Source organism: Mytilus trossulus, chromosome 9 (genome assembly GCF_036588685.1).
Source record: "Mytilus trossulus isolate FHL-02 chromosome 9, PNRI_Mtr1.1.1.hap1, whole genome shotgun sequence".
NCBI classification, from domain to species: Eukaryota; Metazoa; Mollusca; class Bivalvia; order Mytilida; family Mytilidae; genus Mytilus; species Mytilus trossulus.
The window spans coordinates 69,591,340-69,612,362 of record NC_086381.1 but is presented as its reverse complement, the minus strand read 5'-3'; the positions used below and the strand labels follow the sequence as shown (position 1 = coordinate 69,612,362).

Below are 21,023 nucleotides of genomic sequence, written 5' to 3'. Positions count from 1 at the left end.
TACCAACTATAGGTAACTGTAAAGCCTTCTACAATGAGCAAAGTCCATACCGCAAAGTCAGCTATAAAAGGGTCCAATATGACAATGTAAAACAATTAAAACGAGAAAACTAACGGCCTTATTTATATAAAAAAATAAACGAAAACCAAATAGCTGTAACACATAAACAAACGACAACCACTGAATTACAGGCTCCTGACTTGGGACAGGCACATACATAGATAATGTGGTGGGGTTACAAACATGTTAGTGGGATCCCAACCCTCCCCTAACTTGAGACGGTTGTATAACAGTTCAACATAAGAACCAATTATAAAATTCAGTTGAAAAAGGCTTAACTGATCAGATGGACAAAAATACAAGTGGACGTGGCCGGGTACTTGTACATCCCGACAACAAAAAGACACTAGGGACAGATATGAGAGTACTCGCAGTTATCTGACAGCAAGTTCAAAACCACTAACAACTTATATAAAAAATCATGCATCTAAGACTAAACTTGGTTAAGATTTTGTTCATTGTTGAAGGCTGTCCTGTGGTCTTTGTGAAAAGTTGTCTTTGATTAGCCATCATACTACATTTTAATTTATTTTAAAAAATAAATAATTCAAAACAAGCAAGCAACTGCCTACAATTGTGATGTATTACAGGATATAAAGGTGTACCATATTAAAAAAGCATTTTTTATGAAAATATGATCAAAGGATTTGACTTTCACAAATAAGTAACAGCAAACCAGTAGCAACAAAATTAACAATACTTCTTTAAAGGTCAAAATTTGTTTCTTTTAATGATGGTTGATTTAGTCAAAAACTATCACAAACACAAAGACTTTACAAATCCTTGACAAATTATATACTGTATGTCAAGTTTATGAGTTAAAGGGTTTACACATTAGCTAAACTGCAAGTTTAGCACAACTCTAATTATCTTTATTCAAAGACAGCTAGTATTTTTACTGTTTTAGATTGAACCTTTTTGCAATTTGACTCTCTAGGTTTAATTATTTTGATACACAAGTGAAAATTTGCTGAAAACTTGAAACTTATGGTCAGGAGGTTTTTTTGATTGTTTCTTTCAAACAGCACAACAAGTTCAAGTTATACTTCCAAATCACTGTTTAATCAAATCTAAAGTATATCGAACTAATGGCATGCATATATGGCAGAGCATTATAAGGGTTCATTGTCCATAGCTTTAAGTCATAGTTTTCTATTTATTCTTGATTGGAAGGCTGTTTTAGACATGCTTAAAATATTGTCTTTTTATTCTTAATAAAATACACAAAATATATATATTATAATATGTAAGGTATTTGGCATTGAAAGTAGGTAACTTTATATGAACAGATAAAATAACTATCATATTGTCAATTGTTTGGGGTAGACATTTAAAACCTGTATGTTTTTTTTTATTCTAGATAATCAAGGCAGAGTTATGTTAACTGAGTAAAACAGTTTGGGACATTAAAGCTATGGAAACATCATATTCCAGAAAACTGTACAAGGAATTATTGCAGAAGGAATTACTTGTTTCGATACAATATAACTATCCCTGATTATACAATTTACATAATTGGTGTGTTTTTATTAACTGTTTTAACACCTGTAACTTTTAGTGACATAGGCTTTTTTAAACATTCTTTTTATTTCTTAAAATGGAGTTAAAAGTGAGAGTGGATGGTATTCCCAGAATTGTATGTGGTGTTACTGAAAATACAACTTGTCAGGACATTGTCATAGCACTAGCTCATGCTATGGGAAGAACAGGAACATTCACATTGATTGAAAAGTGGAGGGACAGTGAGCGCCCTCTTAACAAAGCAGAATTCCCGGTGAAGGTTTTACAAAAATGGGGAGAGTATGCTAATGAAGTGCAGCTACTTCTTCAGCAATCTGATCAGACTAAAAAGGAATTACAAAAGGACCAGGTGAAATCCAAAGAAAACTTTCAACATAATTTTACCCCACCGGTTCAAAAGGATGGACCAGTTCGTAGATCATTAACATTTAGTGGTGCACATAATGTTACAAACCCATCTGTCAAACGGAAAAACGAACAACAGAAACATTCATGTAAGCTTCAAAACATTTCAGAGAAGGAGAATATCGGTGATATTTCATTGACACAGAGCCTCCCAACTGACAGATTTATGAATTCATCAAAACAGAGAGTAGATAGACAACCCCCATTGATACTAAACCCACCTCCCCCAGCGCCTCACCTGGCAAGTCATCACCCATACAGCCAAGTTAGAAATATTTCGAGGAATCAAAATGTGGCAGAGCCTCAGATTGCACAGCATCATTACCCTCCTTCTCACCCACATATACCTCAGGAGGAGACAACTCATTATGCAATTCAGCACAAGTTTGATTATTTAGATCAATCTGATAATCATACACATCAGCATGCTCATCATGGAGAGAGAAACGACATATCAGGAAAGCACAAACATCTTAATGGAGAATCTGCTAATCAAGGACCACATCAAATCAAATACTCACCAGTGCACACACGCACAGGAAGTAGTCCTGCAAGAAATTCTCCTAATAAAACAGCTTCACCTGTTTCACCAACAGACTCGAGGGGACAAAGTCCAAGTCTTTCATTGTATAATAGAAATAGACAATCAGCATTTTCACCAGTTATTCCTCGTCAAAAATCTCCTATTAGTCCAAAAACTTTAGTTAATGGAGACTTAGATTTTCGTGTATATAGCCCAGAACAGGAAAGTTCTGATGTCGTAGAATATGATTTAGATAGCAATTTCCCTGACTTGTACTCTGGTAAAAAAAAGGATCAAGTGCTTGAAGAATACTATATGCCTGGGGGGAAACTTGCAAGTTCCCCAATTAAGGAAGTTTGTCAAGTTGATTCAGAGTTTGTCAAAATGCAGGAGCTTGTGACGAGACAACAAGAGCGAATTAAACATCAGGAATCACAGCTTGAAGTGATAGATTCAGGTATTCAATAATTAATAGATTCAATTGTGTAAGTGATAGATTCAGGTATTCAATAATTAATAGATTCAATTGTGTAAGTCAGTTATATACTGTAGATAAATTCATTTTCATGGGGTTAAAATTTCATGGTTTTGTCTCTATGTATGATTTTGTGTGGGATTTAATTTCATGGTTTTGTCTCTATGTATGATTTTGTGCGGGATTTAATTTCATGGTTTTGTCTCTATATATGATTTCTTGGGGGATTTAATTTCATGGTTTCAAGTAAATGTACGTGATATTATGTATAGGTTAAATTTTGTGGATACATTCTTTCCACCAAATAAATAAAATTAAATCCTCCACAAAAATGTCTTGCTATACAGTCATGACAGTATTATGGTATACACTCAATAACTACTTTATATATTCAAGTCAGTTATTAGATAGAGGGATGGACTTATTACTAAAAATCATGTGTACAAAGAAAAAGAAGATGTGGTATAATTGTCAATGAAACAACTTTCCACGAGAGACCAAATTGACACAGAAATTAACAACTATAGGTCACTGTACAGTCTTCAACAATGAGCAAAGCCCATACTGCATAATCGGCTTTAAATGACTCAAACAAGAAAACTAACAGCCTTATTTTAAATAAAAAGAGAAATGATAAACAAATATTTAACTTACACACATAAACAAACGACAACCCCTGAATTGCAGGCTCCTGACTTGGGACAGGCACAATTACTTTATGTGGTGAGGTTAAACATGTTCCATTCATCAATTCAAGTTAACCATTATTACTGAAGTCATGTGTACAAATCAGTTATAGATTCATATGGTCAAAGAAAATATATGACAACAAACTTTGGCTTACTGTGATATAAAAACACAGTAATTTCAGGACAAGAATAGACAGATAATTAGATTACTTACAGTAAGGAATGTATATATGTATGCAAGACATAGATATTACTATGACCAAAAATGTTTAATACTTAATTGCCAATTAGCATCAATTGTGACACCAAAAAAAGATTTTTTTTGTTTCTGGACAGTAATATATTAGAGTATAAGTCTGGATCTTCATGAAATTTGAAACAAGGTTCCATACCAAAAAAGGAAGGTTGAGATTGATCTTGGGTATTATGGCTCTGACCCTGACCATTTTGGAAAAATTGGCCAAAAAACACTTCTTTTCTTATACATTGTATACATTGCTTATTTCTTGGTAACCGCGAGTGGTCTAAGTAGTTACTTCTGTCAACACTGAGGTTGTGAGTTCTAACTGCTCATTTCTTGGTAACCACGAGTGGTCTAAGTAGTTACTTCTGTCAACACTGAGGTTGTGAGTTCTAACTGCTCATTTCTTGGTAACCGTGAGTGGTCTAAGTAGTTACTTCTGTCAACACTGAGGTTGTGAGTTCTAACTGCTCATTTCTTGGTAACCGTGAGTGGTCTAAGTAGTTACTTCTGTCAACACTAAGGTTGTGAGTTCTAACTGCTCATTTCTTGGTAACCGTGAGTGGTCTAAGTAGTTACTTCTGTCAACACTGAGGTTGTGAGTTCTAACTGCTCATTTCTTGGTAACCGTGAGTGGTCTAAGTAGTTACTTCTGTCAACACTAAGGTTGTGAGTTCTAAATGCTCATTTCTTGGTAACGGTGAGTGGTCTAAGTAGTTACTTCTGTCAACACTAAGGTTGTGAGTTCTAAATGCTCATTTCTTGGTAACCGTGAGTGGTCTAAGTAGTTACTTCTGTCAACACTAAGGTTGTGAGTTCTAACTGCTCATTTCTTGGTAACCGTGAGTGGTCTAAGTAGTTACTTCTGTCAACACTGAGGTTGTGAGTTCTAAATGCTCATTTCTTGGTAACGGTGAGTGGTCTAAGTAGTTACTTCTGTCAACACTAAGGTTGTGAGTTCTAACTGCTCATTTCTTGGTAACCGTGAGTGGTCTAAGTAGTTACTTCTGTCAACACTGAGGTTGTGAGTTCTAACTGCTCATTTCTTGGTAACCGTGAGTGGTCTAAGTAGTTACTTCTGTTAACACTGAGGTTGTGAGTTCTAAATGCTCATTTCTTGGTAACCGTGAGTGGTCTAAGAAGTTACTTCTGTCAACACTGAGGTTGTGAGTTCTAACTGCTCATTTCTTGGTAACCGTGAGTGGTCTAAGTAGTTACTTCTGTCAACACTGAGGTTGTGAGTTCTAACTGCTCATTTCTTGGTAACCGTGAGTGGTCTAAGTAGTTACTTCTGTCAACACTGAGGTTGTGAGTTCTAACTGCTCATTTCTTGGTAACCGTGAGTGGTCTAAGTAGTTACTTCTGTCAACACTGAGGTTGTGAGTTCTAACTGCTCATTTCTTGGTAACCGTGAGTGGTCTAAGTAGTTACTTCTGTCAACACTAAGGTTGTGAGTTCGAACTGCTCATTTCTTGGTAACAGCGAGTGGTGTAAGTAGTTACTTCTGTCAACACTGAGGTTGTGAGTTCTAAATGCTCATTTCTTGGTAACCGTGAGTGGTCTAAGTAGTTACTTCTGTCAACACTGAGGTTGTGAGTTCTAACTGCTCATTTCTTGGTAACCGTGAGTGGTCTAAGTAGTTACTTCTGTCAACACTAAGGTTGTGAGTTCGAACTGCTCATTTCTTGGTAACAGCGAGTGGTGTAAGTAGTTACTTCTGTCAACACTGAGGTTGTGAGTTCTAAATGCTCATTTCTTGGTAACCGTGAGTGGTCTAAGTAGTTACTTCTGTCAACACTGAGGTTGTGAGTTCTAACTGCTCATTTCTTGGTAACAGTGAGTGGTCTAAGTAGTTACTTCTGTCAACACTGAGGTTGTGAGTTCTAACTGCTCATTTCTTGGTAACCGTGAGTGGTCTAAGTAGTTACTTCTGTCAACACTGAGGTTGTGAGTTCTAACTGCTCATTTCTTGGTAACCGTGAGTGGTCTAAGTAGTTACTTCTGTCAACACTGAGGTTGTGAGTTCTAACTGCTCATTTCTTGGTAACCGTGAGTGGTCTAAGTAGTTACTTCTGTCAACACTGAGGTTGTGAGTTCTAACTGCTCATTTCTTGGTAACCGTGAGTGGTCTAAGTAGTTACTTCTGTCAACACTGAGGTTGTGAGTTCTAACTGCTCATTTCTTGGTAACCGTGAGTGGTCTAAGTAGTAACTTCTGTCAACACTGAGGTTGTGAGTTCTAACTGCTCATTTCTTGGTAACCGTGAGTGGTCTAAGTAGTTACTTCTGTCAACACTGAGGTTGTGAGTTCTAACTGCTCATTTCTTGGTAACCGTGAGTGGTCTAAGTAGTAACTTCTGTCAACACTGAGGTTGTGAGTTCTAACTGCTCATTTCTTGGTAACCACGAGTGGTCTAAGTAGTTACTTCTGTCAACACTGAGGTTGTGAGTTCTAACTGCTCATTTCTTGGTAACCGTGAGTGGTCTAAGTAGTTACTTCTGTCAACACTGAGGTTGTGAGTTCTAACTGCTCATTTCTTGGTAACTGTGAGTGGTCTAAGTACATGTAGTTACTTCTGTCAACACTGAGGTTGTGAGTTCTAAATGCTCATTTCTTGGTAACCATGAGTGGTCTCAGTAGTTACTTCTGTCATTACTGAGGTTGTGAGTTCTAAATGCTCATTTCTTGGTAACCGTGAGTGGTCTAAGTAGTTACTTCTGTCAACACTGAGGTTGTGAGTTCTAACTGCTCATTTCTTGGTAACCATGAGTGGTCTAAGTAGTTACTTCTGTCAACACTGAGGTTGTGAGTTCTAACTGCTCATTTCTTGGTAACCATGAGTGGTCTAAGTAGTTACTTCTGTCAACACTGAGGTTGTGAGTTCTAAATGCTCATTTCTTGGTAACCGTGAGTGGTCTAAGAAGTTACTTCTGTCAACACTGAGGTTGTGAGTTCTAACTGCTCATTTCTTGGTAACCGTGAGTGGTCTAAGTAGTTACTTCTGTCAACACTCAGGTTGTGAGTTCTAACTGCTCATTTCTTGGTAACTGTGAGTGGTCTAAGTACATGTAGTTACTTCTGTCAACACTGAGGTTGTGAGTTCTAAATGCTCATTTCTTGGTAACCATGAGTGGTCTCAGTAGTTACTTCTGTCATTACTGAGGTTGTGAGTTCTAAATGCTCATTTCTTAGTAACCGTGAGTGGTCTAAGTAGTTACTTCTGTCAACACTGAGGTTGTGAGTTCTAACTGCTCATTTCTTGGTAACCATGAGTGGTCTAAGTAGTTACTTCTGTCAACACTGAGGTTGTGAGTTCTAACTGCTCATTTCTTGGTAACCATGAGTGGTCTAAGTAGTTACTTCTGTCAACACTGAGGTTGTGAGTTCTACATGCTCATTTCTTGGTAACCGTGAGTGGTCTAAGAAGTTACTTCTGTCAACACTGAGGTTGTGAGTTCTAACTGCTCATTTCTTGGTAACCGTGAGTGGTCTAAGTAGTTACTTCTGTCAACACTCAGGTTGTGAGTTCTAACTGCTCATTTCTTGGTAACCGTGAGTGGTCTAAGTAGTTACTTCTGTCAACACTGAGGTTGTGAGTTCTAACTGCTCATTTCTTGGTAACCGTGAGTGGTCTAAGTAGTTACTTCTGTCAACACTGAGGTTGTGAGTTCTAACTGCTCATTTCTTGGTAACCGTGAGTGGTCTAAGTAGTTACTTCTGTCAACACTGAGGTTGTGAGTTCTAACTGCTCATTTCTTGGTAACCGTGAGTGGTCTAAGTAGTTACTTCTGTTAACACTGAGGTTGTGAGTTCTAAATGCTCATTTCTTGGTAACCGTGAGTGGTCTAAGTAGTTACTTCTGTCAACACTAAGGTTGTGAGTTCTAACTGCTTATTTCTTGGTAACCGTGAGTGGACTAAGTAGTTACTTCTGTCAACACTGAGGTTGTGAGTTCTAACTGCTCATTTCTTGGTAACGGTGAGTGGTCTAAGTAGTTACTTCTGTCAACACTGAGGTTGTGAGTTCTAACTGCTCATTTCTTGGTAACCGTGAGTGGTCTAAGTAGTTACTTCTGTCAACACTGAGGTTGTGAGTTCTAACTGCTCATTTCTTGGTAACCGTGAGTGGTCTAAGTACATGTAGTTACTTCTGTCAACACTGAGGTTGTGAGTTCTAAATGCTCATTTCTTGGTAACCATGAGTGGTCTAAGTAGTTACTTCTGTCATTACTGAGGTTGTGAGTTCTAAATGCTCATTTCTTGGTAACCGTGAGTGGTCTAAGTAGTTACTTCTGTCAACACTGAGGTTGTGAGTTCTAACTGCTCATTTCTTGGTAACCGTGAGTGGTCTAAGTAGTTACTTCTGTCAACACTGAGGTTGTGAGTTCTAACTGCTCATTTCTTGGTAACCATGAGTGGTCTAAGTAGTTACTTCTGTCAACACTGAGGTTGTGAGTTCTAACTGCTCATTTCTTGGTAACCGTGAGTGGTCTAAGAAGTTACTTCTGTCAACACTGAGGTTGTGAGTTCTAACTGCTCATTTCTTGGTAACCGTGAGTGGTCTAAGTAGTTACTTCTGTCAACACTCAGGTTGTGAGTTCTAACTGCTCATTTCTTGGTAACCGTGAGTGGTCTAAGTAGTTACTTCTGTCAACACTGAGGTTGTGAGTTCTAACTGCTCATTTCTTGGTAACCGTGAGTGGTCTAAGTAGTTACTTCTGTCAACACTGAGGTTGTGAGTTCTAACTGCTCATTTCTTGGTAACCGTGAGTGGTCTAAGTAGTTACTTCTGTCAACACTGAGGTTGTGAGTTCTAACTGCTCATTTCTTGGTAACCGTGAGTGGTCTAAGTAGTTACTTCTGTTAACACTGAGGTTGTGAGTTCTAACTGCTCATTTCTTGGTAACCGTGAGTGGTCTAAGTAGTTACTTCTGTCAACACTGAGGTTGTGAGTTCTAACTGCTCATTTCTTGGTAACGGTGAGTGGTCTAAGTAGTTACTTCTGTCAACACTGAGGTTGTGAGTTCTAACTGCTCATTTCTTGGTAACCGTGAGTGGTCTAAGTAGTTACTTCTGTCAACACTGAGGTTGTGAGTTCTAACTGCTCATTTCTTGGTAACCGTGAGTGGTCTAAGTAGTTACTTCTGTCAACACTGAGGTTGTGAGTTCTAACTGCTCATTTGGATGCACTCAATTCCAATCATAATTGACCTAAGGATTGTTTTATTCAAAATTTTAGATCTACATTTGATTGAAAAATTTATTATAAAATAACAACAACATATAAAAAAAAACAAGGAGATTTGGTATGATTTGATATGACAAATGACCATCAGAACCAATTTCAGCTGATTTTTTTCTTCAATCATGTTATTACTGTATGCATGGTTTATCAACCCCATTTAGAGCGCAGCAAAGATCAATTTCTTTCTATTTACAGAAATAACAACGTTAGAGAAAAAAGATGTAGAGCAGGCAAATGAACTGATACAGATTGCTGAAGACAAAAATAAACTGGAACAAAAGAAAAAACAGTTTGAAACGGAACTTTCGAAATTAGAATCTACAAAATGGGTAGACTTAGTACAAGCTGAGAGACAAGCAGAAGCCAAAATTAGAAGTGAAATTTTAGAATTTAAATCTCAGACTACAAAAGTGGGGTCAGAATTAAAGAATTTGCAAAATAAATCAAATTCCCTTGAAAAAGACATTGAAAATGAGAAAAATGAATTGAAAGAAGAGAAGGAAAAACAAGAATTAGAAGAAAAACAATTAAGAGAGGAAGTAGAGAAAGTAAAAGTTGAAATAATGACCTTGTCAAATACAGGGGAGGCAGATCAAATATTAATGGTCAAAATTGAAAATGATCTGAAAGAATTGAGTGAAGAGTTGGATAGAAAGAAGGAAGATGTAGTACAATTAGAGAAAAAACTGAAAGATGTCAACATGAGAGAATTTAAACAAGTCACACCAATGGGGAGTGATAAACCATCTGACAGTGGAGAGGGTAATACATTAAATCATATTCATTTGAACTTGGGGTTTTTTACAGAACAGGTATTTACCAGGGTTGTACCTAGAAAATAATACACAATACAACAAAAGCATGTAAAAAAAAAATTGTGACACAAAATTTTAAACCAATTATAATCATAGGTGCTTGAGGACAGGATCCAGTAATGAGCCCCCCCCCCCCCCCCCCCCCATAGTCCCCACCCTTATTATAAATCTCAGATTTTTTAATAAATATCACTTATTTGTACCATATATATACTAATATACCATATTTTTACTTTAAATATGCATGTTTACTATCAACGTGAATCTCGACTATAGAGCGAAGCGAAAGGTTGTCAATTTCGTTTCAAGAAATTGGGGCAATGCTCAGGAAAAATTGTTTTAAAATCTAATTAAAGGTCTCTTACCGGTCTAATCAATGAGTACTTGCTGTTCCAATATAATTATCCTTATCGAATATCAATAGCCAGACATATCATATTACTGTTTAAACACTTTTAACTAGTTTTTTCGCTGGCGGTGTTGCTGTTTTTTTGTCCATTCAACTTCGATCAACGGAAGTTACAAAACAACGACATCTGTGTGGTCTTCAGCTCAAGAAGGATAACTCCACTTGAAAACACGGGAAATAAGATGAGTTCCGGGGTAAATGCAGTGAAAGAAAACATACAAGAATTTAGAATGTATGCATTTCGAAAATCTCTGACTTTTTCTACCCCGGAACTCATCTAATTTCCCGCGTTTTCAGGTGGAGTTATCCTTCTTGAGCTGAAGACCACACAGATGTCGTTGTTTTGTAACTTCCGTTGATCAAAGTTGAATGGACAAAAAAACAGCAACTGCCAACACCGCCAGCGAAAAAACTAGTTAAAAGTGTTTAAACAGTAATATATTATGTTTGGATATTGATATTCGATAAGGATAATTATATTGGAACAGCAAGTACTCGCTGATTAGACCGGTAAGAGACCTTTAACTAGATTTTAAAACAATTTTTCCTGAGCATTGCCCCAATTTCTTGAAACGAAGTTGGCAACCTTTCGCTTCGCTCTATAGTCGAGATTCACGTTGATAGTAAACATGCTTATTTAAAGTAAAAATATGGTATATTAGTATATATATGGTACAAATAAGTGATATTTATTTTTAAAATCTGAGATTTATGATAATAAGGGGGGGACTATGGGGGGCTTATTACAGGATCCTGTCCTCAAGCACCTATGATTATAATTTATTACATTTTCCTCATTATTTTTTGCCTGAAGATTTCTGTGCAGTAAAAATGAGTGAACTTAAATGAAATAGTTAGTTGACTTCTTACTATTATTCTTAAATAACCAAAGATTATCCATGTTTTTGTGTTAATTGGAATTACTTTGAAAACTATCATAGATTATATAGATAACAGAGAAAAAGTGTGTACAGCCTAAATGATCAGCGTTATAGAATCTACAAAACATTGAAATATATGAAACTGTCAATTGCCCATTGATTGATGATTTTTATACCTTATATGTTATCAACCGTTATTTTCAAAATCATAGTATAGTTGACGTCACGTAAAATTGGCACCATGATTTTTGTCAAAATTAAGGGATCCTCATAGAAACCAAGATAGCGGTTTTACAATGAAAACAATCTTAAAAAATGTGAAGGTCAGGATTATACAGTGCAAACAAAATAAAAGGTAGGACAGTAGTATATATTTGGATTGGATTTTTCTTCCGCAAATTGAAAAAATATGATCTGGAGTAAACGTGATCGATATTTAAGAAAAATTTGATAAACATCGTGGTGCCAATTTTACGTGACGCCGACTATAGATTGAAAGAAATAGTAAAAAGCAAAAAATGATAAGAAAGATAAATAAAGGAAATTGTTGATCAACTCCTTAATAAGAGTAGGTGCCCTCAGAAATATGTTTTCCCTAAATTTTGCATTTTTTGGCATTTATTGTGAAAACTAAAAGTGACAGAAATATTAAAAGCAGCTAAATAAATCTACAAATAAAAAAAATCAATAAAACTGGTGCTCCTTTGATTATTTTAGAAACAGTTTTGCTTTTAAATTGACCTGCTTGTACATTTTTGAGATCATGTACTGCCATATTCTGTAATGCATGACAAATATATTTGTTACAATTATTCAAACTGGTTACTGCATTATTGGAAATGCCACTAAAGTTTTGTTTTGTTCATTTTATTTCTCATGCATAATTTTTAGAAAGCTAATTTCACCAGCATCTACAGAAAAAAGCAGCATTAAAATGAAAAAGGGGCATGTTTCCTGCATGAACCTTAGTTATTTTAGTGTTATGAGTGTGTAGAAAGCGTGTTTGTTTGCATGTTTGAGTAAAGAAATGATTATGTTTTGTTAGGGTATCCCAGGATAAAGGTAATTGTGGTGTTAGTCAATTGTTTGTGGTGTGTATATTAGGTTAGATATCACACACTTCACGTCAACAGCTCAATGGTGTCACAAAATAGAAACTTTTCTAGATGCAAATAACAACTCTTTACATATAAGAGTTTGAATATAAGAAGTTTTTAGAGTCGAGAAATACAAACCAATTCACAGTCAATATGTTTTATTATTCCAATCAATTCTTAAGATTTCATCAAGTGTTAGATTTTAGGTTAGTCCCAGGATTTAAGACTAGTTATTTAAGATGGCTACTATATTGGACAAACACAATAAGATTGAGCGAGACAAGCTCATGTATGAAATATAAGTTGATTTAAAACTTTCAGATCATTGAATATAGATGGAACTGCTGTTTTGAAGTGTGTGATAATTTTCTTTGTTGATATTGAAGTAGATATAGTAAAATAGTAAATTGTATACTTATATGATGTTATGCCTTCCTAAAAATACATGTACAAATTTAAAACACAACAAACAAATGGTTTGCTCTGTCTGTATCACAACCAATCAAAGCTTCTCTGGTACAAATAAGGTTCATACATTGGTTAGCATTACTGTGTGACAACAAATCAAAGCTTATTCTGGTACAAATAAGGTTCATACATTGGTTAGCATTACTCTGTGACAACAAATCAAAGCTTCTTGCTATCTGGTAAAAATAAGGTTCATACATTGGTTAGCATTACTGTGTGACAACAAATCAAAGCTTCTTCTGTTACAAATAAGGTTCATGTTTATATAGATTAGACCGTTGGTTTTCCTGTTTGAATGGTTTTACACTAGTAATTTTGGGGCCCTTTATAGCTTGTTGTTCAGTGTGAGCCAAGGCTCCGTGTTGAAGGCCGTACTTTAACCTATAATGGTTTAATTTTTAAATTGTTATTTGGATGGAGAGTTGTCTCATTGGCACTCACACCACATCTTCCTATATCTATTCATACATTGGTTAGCATTACTCTGTGACAACAAATCAAAGCTTCTTCTGTTACAAATAAGGTTCATGTTTATATAGATTAGACCGTTGGTTTTCCCGTTTGAATGGTTTTACACTAGTAATTTTGGGGCCCTTTATAGCTTGTTGTTCGGTGTGAGCCAAGGCTCCGTGTTGAAGGCCATACTTTAACCTATAATGGTTTAATTTTTAAATTGTTATTTGGATGGAGAGTTGTCTCATTGGCACTCACACCACATCTTCCTATATCTATTCATACATTGGTTAGCATTACTCTGTGACAACAAATCAAAGCTTCTTCTGTTACAAATAAGGTTCATGTTTATATAGATTAGACCGTTGGTTTTCCCGTTTGAATGGTTTAACACTAGTAATTTTGGGGCCCTTTATAGCTTGTTGTTCGGTGTGAGCCAAGACTCCGTGTTGAAGGCCGTACTTTAACCTATAATGGTTTAATTTTTAAATTGTTATTTGGATGGAGAGTTGTCTCATTGGCACTCACACCACATCTTCCTATATCTATTCATACATTGGTTAGCATTACTCTGTGACAACAAATCAAAGCTTCTTCTGTTACAAATAAGGTTCATGTTTATATAGATTAGACCGTTGGTTTTCCCGTTTGAATGGTTTTACACTAGTAATTTTGGGGCCCTTTATAGCTTGTTGTTCGGTGTGAGCCAAGGCTCTGTGTTGAAGGCCGTACTTTAACCTATAATGGTTTAATTTTTAAATTGTTATTTGGATGGAGAGTTGTCTCATTGGCACTCACACCACATCTTCCTATATCTATTCATACATTGGTTAGCATTACTCTGTGACAATAAATCAAAGCTTCTTCTGTTACAAATAAGGTTCATACATTGGTTAGCATTACTCTGTGACAACATTTATTAGAACAGTCACATTGTCACTTGCATGTTCTGTTCTCTTTGTAAGGAACATTTGGTGCATTTTGTCAATTAATACATCTTCAGAAAATTAACTCCAACTCTGACTGGTTTGATTAAAGTGTTGATTGTTATCTTCTTTATGACATGTTCAAGAAAAGAAGTTTTTAAATGTATTACATGACCTCAAGATTTTAAATTAATGCATGGTTTGTGTTTAAATTATTCCTTTTCCATTTGTATATATCCGAACATAATATCTCAATTTTCCTGCTTTCATAACTTAAATATATTTGTGTAATGCATGAGTTCTGTATACATTTTATAATACATGTAGATAAACAAGTGCTTAGGTATACAATTAAATTTGAACCATAAACATCAAGTAAATGAACATGATTTGTTGCAAAATTTAAATGTGTCTTTAAAATGATTTTGAAATATATATACAAAGAAAGAAATTATTCTAAATTGTGGCATCAGATTTTGTTAGAAATGTACTATTTTATAGGCTTTAACCATATAAGTTGAAAAATGAAACATTTTCTACTTAGTTTGGCCTTCTTTAAAAGATTTTTATAAACAAGACTCTAACATGCATTTGTAGACATTCACACTGTCTTTCTGTAGAAAGACAAAGTTTAAGAAGTGGCAAAGAAAACACACTGTGTTGGTGAAATTGTACATTATTTGGTGAATGTACATTGTTTGGTGAACGTACAATGTTTGGTGACACATTTGTTAATATTGTGTGTGTGTGTGTGAAATCCAAGAGCTTAAATAAAACATTTAGTAACCATATAATGCTGAGAAACAAATTTCCAATAAATTTTCATATTTTCAAATTAAAAGAATATCTGCACATTAATGTATATGTGACAAAAGACATTATTTTATATTTTTTTTGTTTTAATTTCAGTGGTTTTAAAAGTACTGGAAGGAAGAAAATCACCAAATCTTGGTATAGGGAGGAAGATGATTGACAGTCCTCTAAGCAAAATATTGTCAGTTTCCAAAAATCCAAATGGTGTTTGGGTGTAGCTCACAGTTTTGTGTAATTCATCTTTCTAAGTTATTCGTTTTTAAATGATTTACTGGTGTCCCTATCTTGTATGTTTCAAAACAATAGGATACAAGAAAAGAATTATTTGTTATGTATTTTCCATTTGGTGGCATGGGTGTTCCACATTTTATTTTTTCAAGACAACAAAAACTACAAAAAGTGTATAGCAGTTCCTGTTACAAGAATTGACAGCTTTGTACAACCTATTCTTTTTTCTTTTAATTAATAAAAAGACAATTTTTAAAGACAATTTTTAAAGGCTCCTTCAAAAATTGAACAAATTTTCTATACTTTGTAAAGTATGAAATTTATTTTTCTGATTTTTTTAAACCATAAATGGATAAGCTTAAGATTAAAAGTAATTCCAATTCTATATCATCCAATCAGAAGCCACACAAGATTCTAATCAGAGATTGATGTTAAAAGGGTAAAAGTTGCTGGTAAAATGTAAACAAATAATTGCGCTCTTGTAACCAATATTGATAAGTTCTTAGAAATCTCACTCTTAGCTTACGCGTTGAGGTAACATTACATAAAAAGTTCAGCATTATGTGATTAATGACAGACTTTATTTTGGAGTAATTTTTTGGGGTTAAGATTGAATGAAAATGCAATCTAAACTCTTATGGTGCTGACTTGCTATCAATATTTTCCAAGGTTTGTCACTATCGAACCAAATAGTGCAGTAAAGTATTCATTCTTTGTATCATTTCCAGTAAATGTAATGCAATTGATAAATGATGTTTTACTTAGATATTTTAAAGTGTATTTGAATTACAATACTTGACAAGAAAAGTTTTTGTTTTAGAATTCCATGGCTTTCTAAATAGGCTCAACTACAAATGAGCAATCAAGAACAAAGAAAGATAACTCAAACTCTTATATATAATTAAGTTCACTGTTTTATTTTAAATAGATAAAATTGCAAAATGAAAGAATTCTGTATCCTACAGTGGTCACAAGCACTTTAATTTCTTTTAATGGTTTTAAGCCTTGAATTGATTTGAAAATAATGACGATAAGAAATGACTAAAACCATCATGTGACTTTGCCCTTATTTTTTTATTTTTACCAATGTAACTCATAGCAAATTCAGATTCTAGGGTTTTAATTTTTTTGTTAATCATGTTAATAGCATTTCTAACGAAGGTCAATCAAGAAAAGCACTTAGTTGTATCAAATTTATAAAACGCTATTCTCATTTATCAATTTGTGCCGATATTATAATCTTCTATATCTTATTTGCCTCACTAGGTTGTATTTCATTAGCACCAAAAAAATAATTATTTTGCTCAATTTGTAAGTTAACTAAAAAGTTGATTTAAGTTTCACTGTTATTTGTATCCAAAATAATTTCAAGGTCACAGGACATTGGGCAAAGACCGGGTTTTGTCCAATGTAGTTATATGCAATACTGGACCTAATGATATATATATATGTAAATGTCCTGTAAAAAAGAGTCTGGTCCAGTAAAGAAGAATGGTTTATTGGACCAAATATTTAGTTGATTTCTCATGGTCCAAGGAAGCACTAATAAATGTAGTTTGTACAAGAAAGTCTGCAGAATGCATTTGATTATTTGAGTATGTACCTGTATTGAGTAAACATAACTAGAAGTCACTAGAGTAGAGAATTGTGCAATGTTTACATCAAAGAAAAATTGGGGTCAAATTAAGGAAACAGTTAGTTGGTAAATGATAACAAAAATTACACCATTAATGCAAATGGTGCAAAGCTTAAGCACAGCTCTACAGAAGATTAGGTTTTTAGTGATATTAAAGTACGAATTTTTATTCATATATATATAAATCTTTCATGTGAAAACAAATATATTCAATGTGTAATTATGCTTTGGCACACAATGAATTTTGTTATGGGAAAGTGATTCCTATTATTTAAAACAATTGCTCTGTATAATACCTTTTTATTTCCTAATGTATTTCATTAAATGTGAAAACCCAGTGATCAAATGAAATATCAAAATGAGTTTTCTATTTCAAAATATTTTTTTTCATATGAGAAACTGGAGAGAAATTTGGGTTTCAGTTTTTGTTTAGTGAGGGTCAAATCCAATAAAACTTGAGATAAGTGAACTGATGAGGGTCAATATGCTATTTTTTATATATATATTTTCAGGTCATGTCATATTATAATTACATACGATGCTGTACTTATAACGGAAAAGAGTAATTATAACTTTTATTCATGCAAGAAGCCTTATTTTACATATTTACAAGATGAATAATACAAAGATTTAACTCAAACTTTTTTATAGTCAAGAAATAATATTTGGTTCATAAAAAAGTCATATTTAGGAAGGTAAGCTTTTTATTTTTCCTACAACCATTTTTTGCAAATTTGAATTTTGACAGGCTTTACTTTTGTGCAAAGAACAGGTTTCATGTGTGACATAAAATAATTATGTCTTAAAAATAACGCACAATACTAAAATATAAAAAAAAACATAATTGCTTAAACAAGGAAATTTTTCATGCAATCATAATGCATCAATAAAAAAGATTGGAGAATAATTTAAATGTTCTTTCTTATAATGTTAAACAAAAGTCAGAGTTCTATTTTTTTTCTTCATGAATATCTCAAGGCAGATAGCATATTAATTATATGGATTTAATTTTTTATTATTTTCCTCCACCAATTTTGACAGTTCTTAAAGAAATCAGATTCAAGTGAATAGAGAAATGACAACTCTTTGCTTATAAAAATAAAGACAGATATTTTAAAAATGTCTATTATATATTCATTTCAACTGGAGGACATCTTTATTTTTCCATCTTTTTAAAATTTAATAAAAAAAAAAGAATCTTTAAATAGATTAATCTGTGACATAATATATCTCCATCCAAGATTGTAACACCTGAAATTTAAATGTGGAGCTATAATTTTAAAAATAGAGACAAAATTTATTTTAATCTCAACTGGCCTGAAGGGCCAAGTAAGCTTTTCTCATCACTTGGCGTCTGTCATTTGTTGTCTGTCATCCATCTTCGTTAATTTTTAAAAAATCTTCTGTTTTGAAAATACTAGGCCAAATTCACCAAGATAGCAGCTAGGGCTAAAAATAGAACATAGGGGTAAAATGTAGATTTTGGCTTATATCTTTGAAACCAAAGCATTTAGAGCACATAAAATTGTTTAACAGGTCAATATTAGATGAATCAAACAACCTGTTGTTGGGTTGCTGTCCCTGAATTGGTAATTAATTATAAGGAAATTTTGCAGTTTTTGGTTATTGTCGAGCCTGCGACTTTTGTTGCAGAAAGCTCGACATAGGGATAGTGATCCGGTGGCAGCTACGGCGGCGGCAGTGGTGTTAGCTCACTTCTTAAAAGCTTTATATTTTAGAAGGTGGGAGACCTGGATGCTTCATACTTTGTATATGGATGCCTCATGTTACGAATTTTCCGTCAGTCACATGTCCAATGTCCTTGACCTCATTTTCATGGTTCAATGACTACTTGAAAAAAAAAGTTAAGATTTTTTGTAATGTTAAATTCTCTCTTATTATAAGTAATAGGATAACTATTTGGTATGTGCGTACCTTGCAAGGTCCTCTTGCCCGTCAGACAGTTTTCACTTGACCTCGACCTCATTTCATGGATCAGTGAACAAGGTTAAGTTTTGGTGGTCAAGTCCATATCTGAGATACTATAAGCAATAGTTCTAGTATATTAAGTGTATGGAAGCACTGTAAGGTGTACATGTCCAACTGGCAGGTGTCATCTGACCTTGACCTCATTTTCATGGTTCAGTGGTTATAGTTAAGTTTTGGTGTTTTGGTCTGTTTTTCTTATACTGTATGAAATAGGTCTTCTATATTTTGTGTATGGAATGGTTGTAAGGTGTACAGGTCTATCTGGCAGGTGTCATATGACCTTGACCTCATTTTCATGGTTCAGTGGTCAAAGTTAAGTTTTTGAGTCTTGGCCTTTTTTTCTAATACTATATGCAATAGGTCAACTATATTTGGTGTATGGAAATATTTCATGATCTACATGTCAGTCGTGCAGGTTTTATTTGACATTGACCTCATTTTTTACAGTTCATTGCTCAGTGTTAAGATTTTGTGTTTTGGTCTGTTTTTCTTAAAATATAAGCAATAAGTCAATTTTATTTGTTGTATCTAAGAATTGTTAGCTGTACATGCCTACCTGGCATGGTTCATCTGACTGTGACCTCATTTTCATGGTTCAAAGGTCAATGTTTAGTTTTCTTGGTTTATGTTAAGTTTATGTGACAGTTGTAATAAAGCTTTATTATAAGGACTATCAACATAAAATCAATGATTAGTAAAGAAGGCGAGACATTTCAGTGTTTGCACTCTTGTTATTTTGAATATTATTATAGATAGAGATAAACTTTAAAAAGCAATAATGTACAGCAAAGTAAAACCTACAAATAAGTCAATATGACCAAAATGGTCAATTGACCCCTTAAGGATTTATTTCCCTTTATAGTAAATTTTTAACAATTTACAAATATTTGGTATATTTTTGTAAATTTTTCTACTATAACTACTGAGCCAAGTTCATTTTAGAAAGATATAATTGTAGCAGCAAAAGTGTTCAGTAAAGTAAGATCTACAAAAACATCACCATCACCAAAACACAATTTTGTCATGAATCCATCTATGTCCTTTGTTAAATATGCACATAGACGAAGGTGATCGACACAGGCTCTTTAGAACCTCTTGCTTTTTGATGTAATGCCTTATGGGAAAACAAAATAATTCTAAATATAGAATATTTATTTGTTGATGAACATGGTAACTTTGCTTTCATGCCATCTGGTATATACAATATGGATATGAAGTATTTACATTATTATATATTCAATCTTTCAACAATACCTTCAGCTTCTTTGATTTAAACTATTCCATTTACTGTGTTATTGTTTATTGTGAGAGATAGAATTTGTTATCCAAAGTTTGTTAAATGAATTTTAAATTTTATAGATAAATTTTAAGCTGAGATCATTTATTTTTTAATACAGATTGTTTTATGTATTGAACCATTTATTTTTTAATAACAGATTGTTTTATGTTGTTTTCTAGTCTATAATCATTTTAATTTGTAAATAGATGCATAACCTTGATTGTATTATAGCAATATAGAATTGGCAGAAAAAGTTTGCCTAGTTTCATCCTTGGGCAATTGTGCAATGTCATTATGTTCAACAGAAATCATTATCAATAAAAATTGTTATCGTATGAGACATTTAATTTGTTTTTGTTGCCTGGCCAACCAAGTTTTTCTCATTACTTGGCATCCATCGTTGTCTGTTACTTTTACATAAATCTTCTTCTCTGATTGATTGATTGTTGGTTGTTTAATGTCCAGTAGCTCTATGATATTACTAATTTAACCAAACTTGACTGCATTCATTTCAAAATTTACCCCATTCTTTAGTGTATTAAGATATAAGAAGACTTGGTATGAGTGTTAATGAGACAACCCTCCATCCAAGTCACGATTTGTAATGTAAGAAGATTTGGTATGAGTGTTAATGAGACAAACCTCCATCCAAGTCACGATTTGTAAAGTAAACCATTATCAGGTCAAAGTAAGGTCTTCCTGAGCACACTAATACCACCGCAGAGGTTGAACCCTTAACAGCTTACTGTCTGTTCAGTCAAATATGGACAAAATATTCAAGCTTTATACTGTCTGAATTTGGATTGTGATAAAAATTTTGTTATATGTTTTTGAAACAAAATAAATGAGGTTAAAAATATTAAAAATCTAT

General features: G+C 33.8%; 1 protein-coding gene across 11 annotated transcripts in view; it reads left to right on the top strand.

Moving 5' to 3' along the window:
- Positions 1–20,490, top strand: part of LOC134683320 (uncharacterized) — a 62,369-nt gene extending 41,879 nt beyond the window's left edge. For all 11 annotated transcript variants that reach the window (XM_063542530.1, XM_063542524.1, XM_063542528.1 and 8 more), the window contains 3 exons: positions 1,421–2,966; positions 9,354–9,920; positions 15,117–20,490. In XM_063542530.1, the coding sequence (XP_063398600.1) occupies positions 1,658–2,966; positions 9,354–9,920; positions 15,117–15,238 (1,998 nt within the window). In that variant the 5' untranslated portion in view covers positions 1,421–1,657 and the 3' untranslated portion in view covers positions 15,239–20,490. The remainder of the gene's footprint in view (positions 1–1,420; positions 2,967–9,353; positions 9,921–15,116) is intronic.
- The last annotated feature ends 533 nt before the right edge of the window (positions 20,491–21,023 follow it).